The 22,577-nt window shown below is 37.9% G+C and overlaps 1 protein-coding gene across 2 annotated transcripts in view; it reads left to right on the top strand.

Moving 5' to 3' along the window:
• Positions 1–22,577, top strand: part of ANK3 (ankyrin 3) — a 353,292-nt gene that overhangs the window by 326,425 nt on the left and 4,290 nt on the right. For both annotated transcript variants that reach the window (XM_055081155.1, XM_007104116.4), the window contains one exon: positions 10,783–10,873. In XM_055081155.1, coding sequence (XP_054937130.1) covers positions 10,783–10,851 — 69 coding nt within the window. In that variant the 3' untranslated portion in view covers positions 10,852–10,873. The remainder of the gene's footprint in view (positions 1–10,782; positions 10,874–22,577) is intronic.

Raw genomic sequence — 22,577 nt, 5'->3', positions numbered from 1 at the left:
GAGGAGAAGTAACATAGTGATGTTTTAACTATGAAAATGTATTGTGCAAAAACCTATTAAAAATCGATAGGGAAGTTCTGAAATATGTAAGTAAGCATTTCGACGGTATGCATGTGCCTACATATTGCTCACCGGGGAACCACGGAGAAGGCATAGAGGATTTGAAAAAGTAAGTCTTAACCCTGAATGGAAATGCAGCTGAATTCATCAGTAATGGAAAATAATTACTGTTAGAAAATGTTTTCGAGATTTCTTGTAAATGAGTTTGTGCCTTTAGCGTTGGTCACTGGTCCTACTCCAATGCATAAAGGCTTCAGGAGCATAGCAGTTCATAGTGAAGTTAAAGCTTCTGGAACATAAGAGTCTGACCTCACAAGAAATCTGAAGATGTCCAGGATGTATTTTTCGTGGCTAGACCATAGTACAGTAGTAATCAACTATGTCGTTGGATGTATGATCTCAGAAAACAGCCCCCTTTTTGTCCCCTGAAAAATCAGGTCAAAAGTCCGGGTGCGGCTCTTAAACGGATGACTGCCTGCTGTTACAAGGTAAAAATCCCGCTGCTTTCCACCTCTTTACATGCCGCGACCCATGGCAAGGAATACTGAGAAAATTCCATTTGGTCTCCTACTTACCCTCTGTGCCATTGCATAGAGAATTCTCTAAAAGGAATCCTGATCGAGGTTCTACTACCATCTTCTCTCTACCCTTCACCTTAAGACTGGCAGAGACTCCATGGAGAAAATGGAAACAAACATTAGCCAAATGGCCACTTTTTCTTTATGTGAGGGGCTGGTCTCAGATAGATGATCCTTGATAGGATTATAATTGACATCTAGGTTTGTTGTTAGCGTTTGCATTAACATATGTTCTTCTTCTTTTAAATGTTTCAAGTGAAAAACCTTTCCCCAGTCTAAGATTCTGGGTATGGATAATTCAGATTGAATTTTCTCTTCTGCCTCATCTAATCTATTAATTGCTAAATGCTGATTAGTAATTCTTTTGCAATATGAATTCGTCTTACCTTTTTCTGCTTTTCTGAGCCATTGTAGGGCCTCCTTTCACAATATTTAGGTCATTCTAAGTGTCCTGAATTTATGGTCCTTTTCTAAAAAAAATTTAAAGTAATGGGGAATTTAGTAGCCAGTATCTTTGCAAGGAGTAAGAAACTTGAAAACTATTTCCTTTTCATACCATATTATTCAGTAGGGTATTTTGTTCAGATGAAGTTTCCTACAAAGTTAAGGTTGATATTACCATAACATTTAAAAATATTTGTTAAGTTTACCTTTGGTAAAAAATGGCCTGCTTTATCATCTATTTGACTAACATTTCATTAATAATTTTTACTAACACTTATACCTCCTGTAACAATTTTACTTATTTTTTTCCTATTTTTACCAATTCTGCCATTGATTTTTCCAACGGATATTAGCTACAATTTCCATCTCTGGGACTGTCAGATTTGGGGTAACTAGTACACTTAGAAAATAAAATACTAGAATTGCTTTCAGAACTCCACCACTAAAATTTAGAAGTAAAATTATTCAGTGTATACTCTTGACCATATTTAAGTAGAAGCTGAAGATAATTTTTGCTTTGACTTATGAACTGTTTATCACTTGGTAGTTCTTCCTTACTCCTATCCTTATTGCCTAAAAAGTAATATTTTCTGTAATTACTGTATTCTTATCTGTACTATATTCTTGTCTGTGCAACGTTGTTTCTATTCTAATTTCATATTAGTTCTTTAAAATAAGACCTCAGGCTTTCAAATATTTTACATTCCTTCATTCATTTGAATAAACTCCTACTGAGTTCCAATTATGTATTAGGTATGAATTATGCTGATAAAAATCTCCTGGCAAATTATGCTGATATAAATTGTATACTTTTTGTAAAGTTCAAAATAGCTTTTGAAAAAGTCGTCAAATCTGACCAAAATATCATAAAAATCATAAATACTATGCCTCTTCCTGTAGATCAAGTGATAGATGGCCTTTAACTGTAAGGTTATACATTCATGTCAAATGTACAATATTTATTTTTAAACTAGCTTTAAATCTATATTATTTCCCCAAACTAATAATTAATAGCATGTATGTAGTTTCTGATGCCAAAGTCTCCATCACTGTTATTTTTAATAATTTACAATTTTATTATCTTGATCTTTACCTGCATATATATACTTATGCATTTACATATGCATTGCATTTATATATACACATAAGCATATATATGCATATACATATGCAGGTAAAGATCAAGGTAATTAAATATATATATTATTTATGTATACTTTATATATATTTATATACACATATATACATACCCATACAGAGTAATTTCATTTACAATTCTGCTCAAAGCTTTCTTCCACTTAAATTTTTTTTAAGATTTCTGCAAATATACATCATGATTTTCCTTAAGTGCGGGGAACCAGCAGTAAAAAATTCTTTCTTGATTTCCCTTCTCAGAATGTCTTTTATTTTCAATGTGATGGTAAAATTCTACTAAAAATGCATTTACTCAGGACTTGAAAGGCAGTGAGAGTGATTCAAGCTCAGAGGAAGAACGGAGAGTCACTACCCGAGTTATTCGCCGGCGTTTGATTATAAAGGTATCCCGAAGCCGGATCAGTATGGGGCAATGCTGTATTATTAGAACCTTTCTTGTGGTTTGGAAAATTCAGCATGCTTGGTAACTAAATGGCTCTGTATGTTTCTTTGCATATTTGAAAACTTATAAAAACAACCGCCGAAAGGAAAAACTCACGTTGCATGGTAGTGAGTACTCTGTCTAGGCCTGTGTTTGACATGTGGCAGTTGTAATTTTATCCGAGAATTCTTGGCATTTGTACACTGCTTTCCTTGGAGAAGTGTTCTATGTGTGAACAAAGATTCTACCTTGGTGAGAGAATAGTTCATATCAAATGACATGTTCAACTGAAACCCCAGAGGCTGTAATGAAGTATGAGGTAAGATAAAGACGAAAGAGAATGAAAGAATTCAAAGGCTCCCTTCTCAGCCTTAAGAGTTTTCAAGTGAAAACCAGTTCTTCATTATCAATCAATGACTAAGAATTCAGTGTCATAGCCTGGCATGGATGTATGTGACATAATGCAAACCAAGCAAAAACTTCTGAAATAGGTTTTTAACTTGACTGACATACAAAAAATCAGGCTGTTTTTTTTTAAGGCTGTATTTTTAAGTAGAGGAAGCAGCTCTTACTGGAAGTGAAAAATGTAATTCTACCCTGTTACAGCACAGTTGAATACTATGAATAAATCTTGATTTCCCCCACAAAGGCCTTTTGAAGCACTGACCTTATGTACGGGAGGTCCTACAGACTGCTTCTCGCAGTCTGCTGCTTGTCTTCATTACTCTGCTTTTAGAGAGATCTCTCTTGATGTTAGAATAATTGAGTGCAGAGAACTAGGAAGCCATTTTCAATACACAGTCCTTTGAATGTGGTCCAAATAACTTGAGGCTCCTTGGTTGGCAGTTCTGAAGAGAAAGAAAGGAAAGGAAATATCTATTGAAAACCATTTATCAAACTTATCACCCATTTCCAAAGTGTCAGGACACCAAACCAGAGATGTAGGGAAGTTGGCTTAGGTATCCAAAACTTCTTAATCCTGCTGCTTGTACTTTTCTTGTAGATCAGATGAAAGAAGAGAAGAAAATCTGCCAAATCTGCTCTAGTATAGTTTTTCTAAGACTCTGGAAACATTAGAGAAGAAAATAAGTCCTTGTCTAAATCCTAAATTATCCACAAATCAACCTTAAGCTCAACAGGGGCCATGAAAAAAAGTATGAATCACTTTGAAAATTCCACGTGGGCAATACAAATTACTTACTGGTATCTAGCATATTTGCAAGCATTTGGCCTGCTATTTATGAAGTCCTCATAATCAGTCACCTCCCACACATTTGCTGGGATTAGGGGGAAGAAATCCTTAATTTGGTTTTTCTGAACATGTTAAAGCCATACTCTGTTCAGGCTTTGCTAGTCCCATGATTAAAGTATTACTTCTTGAAGACACTAAAGTGAAACATCTAGGAAAAGCATACCAGACATACTGTCTTGTAACTTGCTTTTTTATGCTTAACATATGACATACTCATGTTGCATCAAATTCACCTCATTTCTTTATAATAGCTGCCCAGTGCAGAAGTCGACTCCTCTATATATGACAGAAGAAAATAAGCACAATCCTGCATAGACAGTGGGAGAAAGCGTAGAGAAGTTTTACTCTGGAGAATACTGAAACAATAGAAACATCAACCCCCTCCCTAAGTCAATGAGGGTTATTTCTTTTGGTCTCCTAGAATTCTAGAACATGCATTAGCAAGTGAGCTTTTAAGTAATTTTGTTAGAATGAGTTATTTATATATTTAAGCTTAACATATAATTATATATATATTAACATTTTTATTAAGAGCTTAAGTTTAAAAGACTGAAATATACTGATGTTATAGGCTTCAGAAAACAGAGGAGACTGTGTTCTCTTCAGATCTTCACTTCTTGAAGTCAGTGTAATTTTAGGGTGGTTGGTTGAGTGGAATCATCAGAGAACGCGTTTTATAAGTGGGGAGGGCATTGTATAAACAGTGGAATCACTTAAACAAGCTTTGAGAAATGTCTTTCATATGTCACAGAGAAACCAAAAGCTAAAGGATAGCTATAATTATAATTGGAAGCTATAGGTGTAAGAAAAAAATCTTTGTAAATGACATACATAGAAATCTTTCTGGTTAATATTTTTCTGTTTAGATTTTGGGGGCAGTTGAAAAAGATCACATTTCTGTTGCCTTTTCTCTTTATTCCATATGTTGGTACCTTTTTAATGTAAAAGAGCTTGAGACTGCAGTACTACATGGTAAATGTGACATGGGATCCATCTCTTCTGTATGATAATGACTCCTTTCATCTGTATCTCCAGCCCAGATCCCTCTTTTGAGCCTCGTATGTCCAACATTGCAGGACACCTCCAGTAAGATAGCTTAAAGAACGACTGCGTACTACATGGTAAATGTGACATGGGATCCATCTCTGTCAAAACACATAAAATGAGAATGTTAGGACCTAAAGGAGTCATTGAGACTAAAATTGCTTCTTTTCCTAGATGACAAAAACCAAGGATCGGAGATGAATTGATTTACCCAAAACCACACAGCTGGGCGGTAACAGTTCTGAGACCAGAACCTAACCCCTGGTCCTCTAGAGAAGTGCCTCCTACATGCGTTTTCCACAATACCGTATTCCTTCTCCTCCAGAACAAAGAAAAAAGGAATAACTTTTCCTAGACTAAATTAGGCACTTGGCCATTTAGACTATTCCGGTGGCACAGAAGAAGGCAGCATTGAGCTATCTTTCCTGGAAACTATTTGATGGGGCCAGAATGCTAGGAACTTGACCTACTTCATGGAGGCTGTCCAACCTTGGACTGAACCAGCCACAGTAATTCCCCTAGCACTTAGAATCCTAGAGCGGAAAACTATTTGGTGGTTGTTCCATCCTTCCCAGAGCTAGCTTTGGCCAGGAAGTGTCAATAAAGCAGTAGATATATTCAGGATTCCATTATCACAAGTCTAGGCAAATCTGTGTTCTTAGCCATTCAACTAGTATAATAAATGGAGTGAAAGTAGAATTTTATGATTTTCTCTTTAATTTCACATGTGGATTCATTCTTTTTTATGTTTTTATATTTTTACATTTAATATTTTCAAGTCCTTAAGAAATGAGTCAAGTTAACAAACTCTCCCATTTGTTTTGGGATTTTTAAATTTTATAAGCATATTCATTTATTTCTATATAATATGATAATATCACAGTGGTTTCAAATGCTTGGAAGCAGTTTAAACTGACCAGTCCCTATGAGCTTGTTTACATTATTTGCTTAGCAAATGCAGTGATCACAAAGGTAAACACTTTAAACCAACTCAAACCATCGTGAAGTTTGATTAGATTCAAATAACTGAAGTTTTACTATATATATAGTTCAACTATATTTTTATTTCTACTTTTGAGCTTTTTTACTGACTTTCAAAATAAGGGTTTACGTGTATGTTTCCCCCCATCAAACAACTCAAAAGTACAAAAAGTTCAATCTATCCATTCCACTTCCCACTGTTCACAAGCTTCAGATAACCATTGTTCGGGAACAATGGAACAAGGTAACCATTGTTCACAAGCTTCAGATCGTTTTATATACATATACCAATATGTATGTGTATATAGAATATACATGTGCTATATACATATACACATACATCCCCAGCAGGCGGGTTTCTCAGAATACATATTGCTTAGTAATTTGCTAAGTTTACGTATATAGTTTCTCTCATCTCATTTTTTTGAAAGTTCAAGTTTTAATGTTGTGTACCTCGAAGCAAATTGGTACATTTCATGTTGTTATTTTTTCGTTTTATTCAAGAAGGAGAGAGGAATAAAAATTTTAAAATGCAATGTTTCCAGCAAGGGTCCAAAGGAAAGTACAGTAGTCTTCACAAAGGTGGCCACCAGGAATGATACTGTGACACCATATGTGCTGTAATTTTCCTTTGAAATAGGAAAGAAAAAAAAAGTGTGGGTAGGTGTTGCCAAAAATAATGCCATCACCAAAACTAGCGGGGAAATTTTATTTACTTAAAAGTACAAAGGTTTTCAAGAACCTTAGAAACTAATTAGAGATTATTTTCTCTCATTAAAGAGAGGCCCTAAAGTAACACCTTGGTAACACCTGATCTCCAGTGTACCTGACAGAATTAAAGATGGATGAAATTTTTTTTTAATGTATTTTGTGACTCCTTTCTAACTTTCCTATCTATCCAGTCAACTACTATCTAATCCACTCCCTCAGTTTAGTGAGTTTCTACATAATCATATATCTTATTTTGACCTTATGTAAAGCACTAGTTGACTACAGTTAGTGCCCATTTAAGACTAAGAGAAGTATCTTCACCTTTAATTATACATAAGCAGTATGAATTTTCAGTAGGAAATAATGAAAATGCCCACATACCACAGCAGATCTCAACAACCTATATGGCTTGTTATTTATAACTAGGGCTTTGCTTTTTTCTAAGGCTACTAATATAAATCAGTGTACTTAAATGCATTCGCTATGCTTATAAATATACCTACTTCACATTTCAGAGACTGTCTGCAAATTAATTGGCATCTTTCCCCACCAAAGGGTCAATTTATAACATACGTAATAGTATGCTATTTTAATGGATTTTCCTGGGATCCTGGAATTGTCTGAACACTCAAAGAGCTAGACATGTGCAAGAGTTAGTTCAAACATATCTCGCTTATACATGTTTAAACTATAGTGAAACTTTTCATGACCCTTTTTTTGGCTTTTCTGCTGTCTTTAAGCCTTTACTTGTAAAATAAAATGAAATTGTTTGTTTTCCAGATATATGAAATCAACCATAGGAAACATAAATAACACTCCCATAAGAACTTGTTGCAGATTTTAGTGCATTCAGGCAGGAGACCTCTACATTTTTCCCATTTCCTTCCCTGGCTTAACTGTGCTAATTGAAACTAATCATAAGCAAGGTTCAAGGTGAACCTTGAAGCAAGCATGAGCAGCAAGAAACATCGTGTTTTATTTTCGTCTCACCTTTATACCACAGTGAGGTAAAATGAGTCAAATATCCCACCCATGACCTATGAGCCCACAATCTATAAGAATACAGAGTCACTTTGGAGAAAGAAAAAAGAATAAAAACAGAATTTTGTTAGCAAAACAAGGTAGTGTTTCAGTCTCTACTCTGTTGTTTTAAACCACAACTGCCTTTCTACTGGTTGTGACATAAAACAATCATAGAATTTTCTCACCATTGGCTGGCACTGACAAAATTAACAGAGCTACTACCTTTCCCATGACAAGAACACTGAAAGGGTTAGAATCCTGGCTCTCCCAGAAATGCAGCTGTCTTCTTTGTGATTTGCCATTTTTCCTAAAAAACCTACAGGTGTACGATAACTACAGTACACAGTACTACAGCACTGCACAGGTCACCTCTTCAGCAAAAGAAGTATGACTAACAAGTCAGTAGGTCTCTAGAATGGGTCTGCACTTAAGATGTTTGTCCTTGTTCCCCCAAACTGTAAGTGAGACTGACCTAAAGTTGACACCAGTGAAGAAGGTAATGTGTTACAAATACAGCCCTATGTTTGCTCTCTGAGTGGTTTTTCTGATCATACAATCATAGAGCTAATAGACACTAAGGAGCCATCGAAATCTACTGACCTGCCTATGAGCAGGAAAATATGATGCCACCTTGGCAAGTTAAGAATTTATCCCATTTTTTTGTTAACTCACCAGAGGAAGATCCTTGACCGTTTCCCCTTCTAAATCAGATAGCAGTCACTAACTGAAAGGCTGTCCTCTTACATTCCTTTAGTAATCAATCAGTCATCACATAAGACTCATTCACTTGATAATATTCTGAAACTATGTACTTCATCAGACATTAATTAATCTCATTTACAACTTATGAAAGGCTCAGTCTGAAACAAATAAGGTTTTCTCTGTGCCCTGAACTCTTCTCATAGTATTTGAACAAATATTGCCTTTAGTAAAGGAATTTTTAAATTTAACAAACTAACAAAGGGTGATTAACACCCCGACTAAGGTGCTACCTCAATTCAAATCAGACAGAAGGAAATCCACCAAAATGAGAGATTTCGTAGGACTAAGGAAGAAACATTATTCAAAGTGAAATGATCTAATTAGAGCTCTAATCGTTAGCTAAATCTTTTTTCAACAAATGAAACCTTTTTGTTTGTCTGTGTATAACTGTATTCTGTGATTACGTATTTTCAAATTCCTCCTTCTTGGAGTTTGTTGCTAACCCTCATTCTGGTACATACTTGAGGTTTAATGCTTTGAATGTTGCTGAATGCTAAATAACCATCCGTGGAGTCAGCCTTTTCCCCTTGCCCTGGAACTGCAAGTAGAGTTTATACTTTCTTTTTCTACAATTCCACAGAGCATGTGTGTGGTGTATGGAGTGATGTGGAGATCTATCCATCTAGTATGTTGCTAATCTCTATGCCACATCCTCTAGGGAGAGGAAGCAAAAAACATTCCTGGTGAATCTGTCACAGAAGAACAGTTTACTGATGAAGAAGGCAACCTCATCACCAGAAAAGTAATCATCACTGGGATTTCATGCTTCTCTTGGGGTTTAGATTTTCTACTGTTTGTTTGCTGTAGTGTCACCTCTTAAAATAGAAAACAGGAAAATCTCTCCTTTTCACTATTGCTTCCTACAGATCACTCGGAAAGTACTAAGACGAATTGTTATCCCGCAAGAGAGAAAATATGATGACGTGGTAATGGAGAGGGACTGTCAAAAAGAAAGTAGAGAATAAAAGCTTTGTGAACTCTCTAGAATAGGCTGCTAACAGGCTGGCATCTGCAGTGTGGCAGCTTGAAGCATTTGCTGCTTTTGACATCTTGTGCGTTTGATCAGGGTCAAAGAAAAAGATTTTCCTTCCTAACATTCTTTAACAGTATGTACTCTTACTATCTTCAGAGTTTTCACAGAGATCATTTCATTTATGGAGGTTGGAACATGCCGGTTCGAGCATGGGAGGCAAAATTAAAAACCCTCTACCACCACCAAACCCCTCGGCCATGCCCCACCCCTGCCCAGTGCTTTACCTGCAGCCCAGTGCCTACCTGGGACCCAGATAGAGAGCACTTGTTTCCAGCAGATGCACAGGGTTTAATTAAAAGTTAGAATGACAAAAAGCTCGTCTCAAAATCCTTACATGGAATCTATACATTTTCTCTTTCCAGTATATTCTACAGGGAAATATGAATTCCCCCATCTTAACCTGAGGAGGATTCTCCTCTCTGGGTTAATAACAGCCCATTTCCAATGTGCCAGTTAAAGAACTAAAGTCACCACTGAGCAGTGTAACTCAGCAAGTGAACCTCTACCTCCCGGAGGAAACATCTCTGCTTATTTTTCATTTCTCTCCCTTTCTCAGACCTTTACCCTTTTCACTGAAAAAACAGAAACTTCGATAGCCTGTGTTTACATAAGAAAAAAGTAAACTGAAAATTTCTCAGAAGGTGTAAATCAGACAATTGGAAAGGCTACTGTGTTTTCCATTATAAATAGGGTAAAAGCTGAGTATTTGTGCAACCACTTTGCTCTCAGAGAAGCGTGTCCTTGGTGCTTGGCGAAGACAGGTCTTATTTTATGGAAAAGGGATGCCTGCTTGGTCTGGAGTAAGAGGACGGGCTTGGTAATTCCACAAATTAAAAAAGAAAAAGTCTCTCAGCTCAACAGCATTTCCATGGTCTTTAGTTCACGAATAGTGCTTTACTGAGAAATTTCAGTCTCATCACAACAGATTATTTAACATTCTGCTGGCTTAAAAAGGCATACATTATAACTTACTAATATTTTTATAATTGGGGTTTGAGTGCCGTGAGAGTTTTGTGAGTGATGATCTCCTCTAGCTTTACAGGAACTGGACAGCTGCCCAGTTGTCTGACTGATCACTGACCTACCGAATGACTGAAGCACAGTGACGTATTCCTTCCAACGGGGCTCTCTCGCTCGCCCTGACGCTGCTGAGCTGTGTGGTTGGGGCAAATAGATTATATTTGGGGACGTGAAGTGACAAAGTACTTGAAACTGTGTTTCGCTTATCCTAATCCAGCCTCAAGGGACCAGAATGAAAACTGCTTTTTAACGAAAACCCTCTCACCAAGAAATCTTAACGTGTACGTTCCTTTCAAAGCAGGGAGAAGGTTATAAGATGAAGACGAAGAAAGAAATCCGGCATGTGGAAAAGAAGAGTCACTCATAACAGTAAATGGTCAGTCGAGGTGGTAAGTGTGCTCTTATCAACAACAGTAAGACGTAACTTCCTGTGAAACTTCTAATTTCACCAAATAAGTGATTCCATCCCCCCGCCACCCCCTTCCTCTCTTTTGCACTGAATTGCAGCTTTGAATATCCAACAGGCAGTTGGTGGTCATTTTCACGTTCGTGTACACATACATCTGCACACGAAAACTATGGCCTCTAGCTCAGTCCATAAACCTTCTCTTCAGAAATCAGGAATTTAAATATAAATGATGGTTGCAGAAGCAAATGTAAATAGTGATCGCTGAGTCTCCTCTTAAGAGCGAAGGCTCGGTATGAAGTGCAGTAGCATTATTCACTCTAACAGGAAGACTATTTGGCAACAAACAGTTCATACAAATGTATTTGGAGATTTGTATTGACCAGCTTTTCACCATTTTACCACAACAGCATCTAAGAATATAATTTTGGCTGAAATACAGTGGTTGCCAAGCTTAAATGAAATGAGCAAAATCCCTATATACTACTTCATATATTTTGGGTAAACCAAAGCAAATTAAATAGGAGGTTAATGGCACTACTGTGTTTTCTAAGTTAAAATGTTTAGTTTGTTTAAGGTTGTCTGAACTTTTCTTCATGGAGAAGGATATTTTCCTTTAACACTGTTTTCTGAACTTTGTGCTGTTTCCTTCTATGTAGCTACAATTCAAAAGCCCATTTGGGGTGAAAGAGCAGATAGAGCTTTGAAAGGCTCCGTGTAAGTCTGTGAGATAAACCAGGATGAGTCCTTTAGGGCTGCTCACCAACAGTTCTCCTATAGCCCCAAGTAACAAAGAGCAAACAGACCCCAGTTTCCACTTGCACTCATCTGCTGTTCCCCAGTTACCAGAATCCTGGTACTCGGAGCGCTCCTGTAAGGAACTGAGAAATCACGGAGTCTCACTGCCCCAAATTTTGTACGCAAGGTAACTGAACCTAAGGCCCAAAGAAATTCTTAATCCCTCCACCTCCAAAAACAACTTATTCTTTATTTATTCACTTAAAGATTTATCACACTTCCTCTCTGTGACGCTTTCTGCCTAGGCACTGGGAAATCATCAGTAAACAACACTAGGGAGGTACTGGCCAACTCTCTGACCTTTCATTTTGGAGATTTAACGGTAGTCAGTCACTTCACTATTTAAGGCATTGAGAAAACTCCTAAGAACTGCAGAGCGCTCTGGAAATAACAGTATTTGCTATCCATACATACTCTTCCAGTGTTTCAGGTGTACTCTTCATTTAATTCTCTTGGATCGGTGCCTTTATCGTCCCCATTTAACAGGCCCCAAATTGCCCAAGGTCACCTGAATAAAAAGTGGCAGAAACAGGATACAAACCCTAACAGGCTGCCTCTGGAGCCCACACACTCAACCCTGTTAACTGGAGATTTGACCTGGTCTGAGGGTGACAGGGAAGGTTTCCTTAAGAAAATGATGCTTGAGCTTAGTTTTAAAGGATGAACAGGATTCATCTGGGTAAAGGGGAGGAAATTTGATGGTGTTTGGGGTAGCCTCCTAGGCACAGGCTCCAGTGTTCTGCAAAGGCCAGAACTGGGAAGAAACAAGAAAGGAGAACAGGTCAGTGTAGCTTGCAGAAGGTTTTGTCATTGTGTCTGGAGAGGTAGGAAAAATCAGAATATCTGGGCCTCATAAGCTTCTTTTCACTAAAAGTTTAGGTTCTCATCACACACTCTAGTTGCAGGGCACAGAATGAATTGGAGGTGGCAATAATGGATGAGCAGAAAACCTATTAAACTACTGAAGATGCTGGCTTGGGCAGTAAGGATGGTAAGAGGTAGGCTGAATCGAGAGATAGCGACATGAATTGCTTTTTGTCAGATGACAAGGGTGAGAGATGAGAAAATTAAGGATGACATCAGTGTGGAAATATCTAGAATGAGCCCACCCATTATGCATGTCTTACAGCTGAATCTGGTAAAAGACATATACAAGATTTTTTTTAATTGAGGTGTAGATGATTTATAATATTAGTTTCAGATGTACAACACAGTGATTCAAAATTTTTATAGATTATACTCCATTTAAAGTTGTTATAAAATATTGGCTATATTTCCCTGTGCTATACAATATATCCTTGTAGCTTATTTATTTTATACATAGTAGTTTGTACCTCTTAATCCCATACCCGTGTCTTGCCCCTCCTGCCTTCCCTCTCACCACTGGTTAAGCACTGGTTTGTTCTCTGTATCTGTGAGTCTATTTCAGTTTTGTTATATTCATATGGGTATTTTTTAGATTCTGCATATAAGTAATAACAGAGTATTTGTCATTCTCTGACTTCTTTCACTAAGCATAATACCCTCCAGGTCCATCCATGTTGCTGAAAATGACGGAATTTCATTTTTTAATGGCTGAGTAATATTCCATTGTATATATGTACCACATCTTCTTTATCCACTCCTCTGTCCCATTTGTTTATTTTTGCTTTTGTTTCCTCTGCCTTAGGAGACAGATCCAAAAAACTATTGCTACAATTTATGTCAAAGAGTATTCTATGTTTTCTTCTAGAACTTTTATGGTTGCCAGTCTTACTTTTAGGTCTTTAATCTATTTTTAGGTTTTTTTTTAACATGTTTTGAGAAAATGTTCTAATATTATTCTTTTACATGTAGCTGTCCAGTTTTACCAACATCATTTATTGAAGAGACTGTCTTTTCTCCATTGTATATTCTTGCCTGCTTTGTCATAGATTAACTGAGCATAAGTGTGTGGGTTTATTTCTGGGCTCTCTATTCTGTTCCATTGATCCATGTGTCTGTTTTTGTGCCAGTTCCATACTGTTTTGATTACTGTAGCTTTGTAGTATAGTCTGGTCGGGGAGCACGATAACTCTATCTCTGTTCTTCTTTCTCAAGACTGCTTTGGCTATACAGCAGATTAATAAAACACTAAGCATGATTTTGCAGTCTTAAATTGCTGTGTTTAAGCAATTCTGATAAATGAAATAAAACTAGAAGAGAGTTCAATCAGCTTTAGTATGCCCCTAAAAGTTTAGCAACTTGTTCAGTAATAGACTCAGACTCTGGGTGGGAGAAAACCAAAAAGGTTATCGACACCAGCTGAGCCATTTTTCTAGAGTAATATATACCTAATATCTATGAATAAATGACACCAAAAAATATGTGACAGTGCTATGCTTCCAGGGTCCTTTAGAGTGAATTAATACAGAAATGACTAGGTCACTAAATGTACAAGAGACTTTAAAATGATAAATAATCCACCCTGTAAAGCTGTTGGCAGGGCCTTGGCTCACTTGCTACACCACTCAAAGGGGAGAGAAACTCACTAGGAGAATTCATATGAATGTGAAAATAGCTTCAGCATAAAGCAAACTTAATGTGTCAGATGGAAAGAACAGCGATTTGACTGCAAGCCTCATTTTACTCTCCAGGGTGGTATTTGCCTTGCATAAGTGAACTTAGGAAATGAGTCCAAGAAGACTGCCTGGAATTCCAGGACACTGAATGTGTGCTCTGGAAAAATCAATTTGCAAGTATATTGGAAGTTCTTATGGCCCTGCTGGCTTTTTTTTTTTTTTTTTTTTTAAATAACAGAACAACTAAGCACATGGAATGTGACCCAATTTCACTGAGTCTCAGATGATGACATCAAAATTTTTATTCTGCATTTTGTAACCAGTTGAATTTTGAGCTATCTGAACCCTACCCTGCTTTTCTTTAATACTGAGTCACAGGCACCCTATTTTAATGTAAGGGAAAAGCTGATGGCTTAAAATAAGTATAAAATTTATACATAATATATAGTGATTTATAGTTTATAAAATGCGTTTACGTTTTTGTCTTATTTAATCCTTCAAACAAGCCTCCAGGAAGAGGAGACCAATTTTGATCGCTACCTTTTACAGATGAGGATACTATGGCTCGGAGAGGTCATCTGACATTTCTTCTTTCAAACAGCTGTGACTGGAAGAACTAGGACTTGGCCTCCAGATTATTGACACTTCACCTAGTGTCTGATTCCACTAAGCTGTCTTTCTAAAATTAGTTATGAATAATAATAATAATAGTCATATTCTATAAAAGATTACTGTATGCCAGGTACTAGGTAAGATCATTACATACATTACCTCATAGAGTCCCCAAACAATGCTATAACGTAAGTACTATTATCTTTTTTAATAAACAAGGAAACTGAAATTGAGAAGAATTAAATGACTTACCCAAGGTCCTATAGTTAATGAGCAAAAGAATAAAATTTTAACTCAACCAGAGCCTAGCTCTTAACTATTACTCATATTAATAGTTGAATAGTACTTGATGATTATCAGAAACCTAAAAGCAAATTTTGAAGCAAATGTATGTAACAAAGGCAAACTGTAATAAATTTCTTCATATAATACACAGTGAAAATACTCAGTTTTTTGGTTTTGTTTTTTAAAATAAAGCAAAACTTCATAGCCATAACCTTCAAAAATACCATTAGAGAGCTGATTAGTGAGGCTGTGACAACGGAGGTACCCCAGACGCCTGCTGGAAAAGACTGGAACAGCTGTATTGTAAACCTCTTAGGGAAATGCTCGGGATCTCACAGCCACATGGAAGCCAAGAGCAGCAGCAACAGCACGAGGCTTGCCGGGGGAAACACTTTATCTGAGGCCAAAAAGTTGGCTCATTTCGTTCATGCCTTCAAAAAAGGACTTGACCTTCCACCTGGTTTAGAGTGAAAAGGCTAGTAATAATATACAGTGGTGAATAAAACCTCCACGGCCCCTGCCCTTCTGCATCTCTCAGCCTGCAAGGGGGAAAGAAAGAGATAGAACATGAATTGTTTAAGGGCTAAAAATACAAAGTCCAAGATCCAATGGAAGAATAACACAGGAACATATTTAGACTTGGGGGCTGGGGAAAGTCCCTCGGAAGTCATGACATTTATGCTAAGACCTCGTAGGCGGTGCCAACAGTGTAAAGAATGGGGAGAAGGAGAAGAGGACTCCAGCCAAGAGTACAACGTGGGCAAGAGCCCATGTGTTTGTTAGGCGGGAAAAGGCCTGACACATTTGAGGAAATGAAAGAAGATTAGTGTAACAGAGCCCGATGAGCTGGTGGGGGGTGAGGCAGGCCCATGATGAAGTGAGAAATGCATCATCATAGGCCAGAATATAGGATTTGGATTTCATTCTAAAAAAATGTGAAGCCTTTGAAAGATTTTAAGCAAGAGTCTGACCTGATGTTTTACTTATTTATTTTTTTAAGCACACCAGCTATGTAGAGAAGGATTGGAGGGGAAACAAGAATAAACTGAAGGAGGTGAGCTAGGTTATTGCTGTAGTCCAACTAAGCCACCATGGTGGCAGGGCTAGGACCTGGGCAGTAGTTTTAGGAAAGTCAGCAGTATCTGATGGCTTGGGGTTAGGATGGAGAAGAAGGGTTGAGTCAAGGATGATGCCTTGACTCAAGGTTTCAAGGGTAAAAGCAGGTGTGTGGTGGAAAAACGAACAGGATGGGTTTTAAGAAGAATATCAAGCACTCAGGCTTTTGTCAATACACAGGTCTGGAGCTCTGAGGAAAGGTTGGGCTAGGCGTATAAAAATGTGAGTGTTATCACTAAAGAGGTGAATACTGAATATCAGAGAAAGGGAACACCAGAGAATAGGTGTGATTACCTAGGGAGAAAGTGAAAGTGAGCGAAGAAGGGGCTCAGGATCGAGCCCCAAAGAACAACATTTTGAAGAGTAACAGAGAGCTGTAAAAGGTTGCCTCTGACCTCTTCCTTCCTAGAGATCTCCAAGCTGTTCTAGCTCCTCTAATCTATAATCATATTCAGCCTCGGCGCTCTAGTATATATTTTTAAAATTTTTTTCATAGCATATTCTTTTCTGAAGATATTTCTAATCTTACTTTTATTCCCTTATGCATTATAAATGTAGTTCTCTCATATTCTGTGTATAATGATTCTAAATTGGAACCCAATGCAGGACTGTTTCTGCTGGTTCTTGCTCATTTTTTTCCCCTGTGTCCCTGGTCCTCTAGTATATTTGTTTGGTTTTACCCAAAATATTTTAATCCATGCAGTTTAGTATCAGTGGATGAAAGAAACTTTCCTATAATGCAGATTATCTGATAAGCTTTTGTAAATAACTGACCATGCACATTTAGAGCCCCTTTACTTCTTAGTTTGTGACACACACTGTGTAGGTGGTCGGGGGAGTCCAGCGTTGAAGACATTATCCTAATATTATTCAGCCATTAAAAAAAGAATGAAATAACGCCATTTGCAGCAACATGGATGGACCTAGAGATCATCATATTAAGTGAAGTAAGCCAGACAAAGATAAATATCGTATGATATCGCTTATATGTGAACTCTTAAAAAAAAAAAAAAAGATACAAATGAACTTATTTCCAAGACAGAGACTCACAGACATAGAAAACAAGCATATGGTTACCAAAGGGGCCGGGGGGGACAAATTAGGAGGTTGGGATTGACATATACACACTACTATATATAAAATAGATAATCAACAAGGACCTACTGTATAGAACCGGGAACTATACTCAATATTTTGTAATAACCTATAAGGGAAGAGAATCTGAAGAAGAATATATATATATAACTAAATCGCTTTGCTGTACCCCTGCATTTCAGAAGTATAACAACCAGATTAATTCCATAGAGGGAGTGAGGGTTGTGATCCTGTGTGTAATCACTAACAAAAATACAGAACCTAAGAAAAGGAAAACAAAATTAGGGACTGAAATAGGTCAATCTGTAGTGCCTTAAATATTGATCAGTGATGAGGAAGAGAAATCTGGGCTAGCAATCTTAATGTGGTTACAGAAGTGGCCTGAGTGAACGTAAATCACACGCTTACTAGCTTACTAGTTAAATAAGCTTAGCCAGCTTATTTAACTTCTGTGCCTTAATTTCCTCGCCTCTATTAGGATAAGAGTAACATATCTCACAGAATTGTTGTTAGAATCAAACGAGTGAATCCATGTAAATCACTTAACAGTGACTGGCAAGCCCATAGTAATCCCTCAGTAAATTCAGCTATTATTAGTAGTGCTAAGAGGTGGGGGCAGGAGGATAAATCAGGAGCTTGGGATGAACATATACACACCGCTGTATATAAAATAGGTAAACAACGAGGACCTACTGCATAGCACAGGGAACTCTACTTAATAGCTTGTCATAACCTGTAATGGAAAAGAATCTGAAAAAGAATATATATGTATATATAACTGAATCACCGTGCTATACACGTGAAACTGACACAAGATTGTAAATCAACTCTACTTCAGTTCTTTAAAAATGATATAGATTTTTTAAAAAGAGAGAGGAGAGACAAGAGCCGAGACTAGCACCCGAAGAGCCTGGATTCAGGAGGCCAGCGGACAGAGAGCAGCAGGCGCCAGGTGTGCTAGAACACAGCAGTGGGAGAGGTCAGGACAGCAGCATCCCTGAACTCCTCTGCATGTCACATCGCTTTATACTTCAGAACACTTTCAGTTATTTCATATGACTCGTTTCTCACAGCAGCCCTGGGAAATCATTAAAATAGGTATTCTCATTCCTCTTTACTAAGGAGAGACAGCAAAATCGCCGAGGCTATAGTTAACAAGTGACAGGTTTGGCTTTTAACCTGGACCTCCTGATTCTGCTTCCAGGAAGTCAGAACTATGGTCTGAATTGCTTCACTCCAGATTCAGGACCCTGCCCTCCAGAATATTTTCCAGAATTCATCTGAAGTAGATAATGTTTTTATGTAGTGTTTTTCATTTTTCCTTCCCTTTAAAAAAATCCCTAATTAACCAAAAGCAGGGGTCTAGAGCCAGGTGGCTTGACTTCCAATTCTGGCTCGCCCATGTACTAAATGTGCCACCTACAGTATAATAGCTGTATGGCTCTATTTTCTTATTTGTAAAATGGAAGAGATAGTACCTCACTGTTATTAGGATTAAATGAGCTCCACCTTAGAACAGTGCCTGGCACATCATAAACATTTAATAATAACAACATTATTAGTTGTACTACTAAGTTAACTATACAACTTTATGAGGGTTATATTTTTCTTCTATAGCCAACATGTACATCAGTACTTTACCAGTAATTACTTTTCATTTTTTAAAAACTGGCCCTGTGACCTCAGATATTTTTTTAATCACAAGTCATTAGCTGAAGAACAAATCTGCACAAACTGGGAATTATTTTTAAATGGTGCAGTAGTTTATTATGATTACAAAAAGTAGTTAGAATTAATGCTTAGGAAAAAATGTTTTTAGCCCCATGACTTCCTTAAGAAGAGAGAGAGAAAAGGAGAAGGAAAGGGAAGAGAGAGGTGGGTGAGGAAGAGAACTAGAATAACAAATTCTCTGTTCTCCGTGGGCTATAGGGAAGGCATATCAGAAAAGACTTTCCTTAGGGCATAACAGAGCTAAGTCTTTAAAAATAAGTAAGAGTGAGCCTACAGGGACTTCCCTGGTGGTCCAGTGGCTAAGACTCTGCGCTCCCAATGCAGGGGGACTGGGTTTGATCTCTGGTCAGCGAAGTAGAGCCCACATGCTGCAACTAAAGATCCTGCATGCCGCAACTAAGACCCAGTACACCCAAATTAATAAATAAATATTTTTTTTAAAAAGAGCCTGCAAAGGTGGATCCCACTAGGGAGAAGATAGACCACACTTTCAAAGAGATGGCATTTGAAACACCCTTGAAGAGTAAAGAGAAGTTAGAGATAACGGAAGATGACAGCAGGGGATTATAGGTGGATATGATATCGTGAGCAAAGAAAAGGAAGTTGGAAACCAACGGGTTGATGACTGGCATGTAGTCTAGATCCTCTAGATCCTCCAAGTGTGGTCGGTGGACCAGCAGTATCAGCGTCACCTGGAGTCTTGTTAGAAAGGCAGAATCTCTGGGCTCACCCTGACTACTCCATCAGAATCCACATTTGAAGATCCCTGGGTGATACGTATGCACTTTAAGCTTTGGGAAGTGCTGCTCCAGAACATATTACTGGACCCTAATCTTGGCTGAACATCAGAATCATCTACAGAGGTTTTTTGGGGGTTTTTTTTAAGTGTTTGATGCTGGGCACCACCCCTAGAAATTCTAAATTAACTGGTATGGGAAGTGGCCTGGACACTGGGATTTTTAAAATCTCCCCAGATAATTCTAATGTGTACCCAAGTTGGAAAAGCAGTGGAGATTGTCAAACAATGCTTTTCAGTGGAGAGTAGTGAACCTATAGAAGAAAGGTTGGTTTTAACCTAAATATATTCCTGACTTGAAAATGTGATATGGAAAGTACAACATTCATCTGTGAAATATAACCTGAAATATAACCATGAGAATCCAATGAAGAGCTGTTTTTCTATATTTTAAATGTTTCTTAAAATTTAAAAAAATGTATAGTGAAATGACTAAATGGAATGATTGGTTTTCTGACTTGTTTTCCACTACATTGGGGTTTGAAAAGCATGAAGACCCAAGGACAGATAGATTCCTCAATGCAAATGCTTCTATCTCAGATCCTTTATCTAAACCCAGAAAGAGAAGATGACTCAAATTCTATTTCTGAAATGTCATCTTGATGTATCCTGCCCTTGCACCTTTCCATCAGATGGTGATCTCATCACTGTTTATACACTGTCAATATTTTACAACAGGTCCACAGCCAGTCAGCCAAAGCGCTCATGCTTTTTGCGCAACACCGTACTTGGTGTAGGCTTTTGCCCAGTGAATAACCTTCCTGCACCCCGTGTAGTTGGGGCCTACACACCCTGATTGCGTGACCAAGAACAAGAGAGATTTATAAGGGGAAGTAACACCCAACTTTTTAAACTATCACCCACATTATACCTGAATATAAATGGGCATAAGTAATAGTTTTTTTAAATTATAGAAACATATCTACTATTTCTAGAAAGATAATGTTCGCTTGCATTGAGGTGCTAAGAGAAAGACCTTGCTTCTTATTGCAAGATTAATTGGGAAGCTGGATTGGTTTTTGGAAGATGAAGCAAAACAAAAAAAGTTCAACTGGGCTGTAGTGATGACTGCACATCTATATACATTTACTAAAAGTTATCAAGCTATATATAATAGATGAATGATATGGTATATAAATTATATATCAGTTAAGCTGTAAAAAGTTGGGGGGAGGGTCAATTAGAAAAAAAATTGCTAAGAATTCTCCCTAAGAAAACAAAGTGAGATCACCACGGTAACATTATCATAGGACCATCTGAGAAGCCTGGTGCCTGGAAGATTAGGAATAGATGGTAAAAGCAGAGGTGAGAAAATCCTGATCTTCTTACTCTGATTTGCACATTCTCTGGGACAAGCCCTGCCCAAATGAGTCACTTTGCTTCTCTGGAACCTCTGCAGAGTCATGGGAGTGGGGCAGGTGTTGAAATCACCCCAGAAGGAATTGATACTTTGATATTCTTGGCTCCAAGCTTTAGTGACCTGGGGCATGGAGGTCAGTGCCACTTTTAATACAAAAAAGGAAGGCAGGACCATGGTGGGGCAGACAGAGGAAGTGCTGTACTAACATGTTTACAGAAGCCAAGGTAGCCTGGGTGATCCATCTAAAGGGAAAGAAACTTGTCTGGGGTAAGTAAACAACCTCAAGGTCACTGAGAACACTTTTAGGCCCCAACAGAAGCAGAATTCTAAAGGTTCTCCTGGACCTGCAAAAATAGTCTGTTGCATATATGTGAGTGAACAGGGTTCTTCCCAAAATTAACCTTGCCTGACTCGCCTTTTCTCCAGGGGCTATGTCTTGTTCTCGGGCAGGCATTCAGGTGTCACCCTTTCACAGTGATCAGGAGGAAGGGACATATGAAGGAAGAACGCTGTTTTATGGAGGAGGAGTTCCTACCAAGAACAATACTACACAAGAGTATGAAAACCTCTGACAAAGGATGTTAATTCATTTTGACTTATTAAGACTGGCTCTAAAACACTGATACTTTATGCAGGTATTATCCAGTAAGGCAAGATGTTCTTAGTGGAGTCTCCATAAAAAAGCTCAAATAAAATTAATTTATCCTGTCATGACTGACATGAGGCAGGAGAAGGGAAGGTATTCTTTGCAATGGCAGAAGATACTCTTTAATTTGAATTTGCATATGGAAAAGCAATTTCATAGTAAATGAAGTAAGAACACTGTTCTCCCTTTTTGAAAGGCTGCATTTTGCAGGGTGAGAGGCTTATTATACAACATAGAGCCATGACTGAGATGCTCCATCCTGACTCCGTATCCCTGGCCCAGTGTGCCCTTGAAAACCCCAGACATTTTGATGGAAATCTCAGAGCACCTTTGTCAGCCTCCTTACTTCACAGATAAGACTGAGGCCCAGAGGTCTGCAAATAGCTTTCCCCAGTACCTGAGTGAGTGACCTGAGCATCAGAGACTTCAGAACTAGAAGAGGGTCTTTCTGACTCAATCCCTGAAACCCCTAATATGGGAAACAATGTTCTGTGGAGGGGACAGGGTCACCCAGAGAAGGTCATTGCCTTCCAAGAGCTTTCTAGCACACTTCAGGGCTTTGTTCTCTGGGGCATCTAGCAAATCGCCTCAGTCAAAAGTATGTTACAGTTTACCCTTCCCCCTCCCCATATCCTCAAGGCCATGCTCTAGTAGGTCTGTGTTTTATTCCCGTCCTACCCCTAGTCTCTTCATGACATTTTTTTTCTC

This window comes from Physeter macrocephalus, chromosome 20, assembly GCF_002837175.3.
Source record: "Physeter macrocephalus isolate SW-GA chromosome 20, ASM283717v5, whole genome shotgun sequence".
Taxonomy (NCBI): Eukaryota; Metazoa; Chordata; class Mammalia; order Artiodactyla; family Physeteridae; genus Physeter; species Physeter macrocephalus.
The sequence above is the reverse complement of the archived record's forward strand: the minus strand, read 5'-3'. Positions and strand labels throughout refer to the sequence as shown.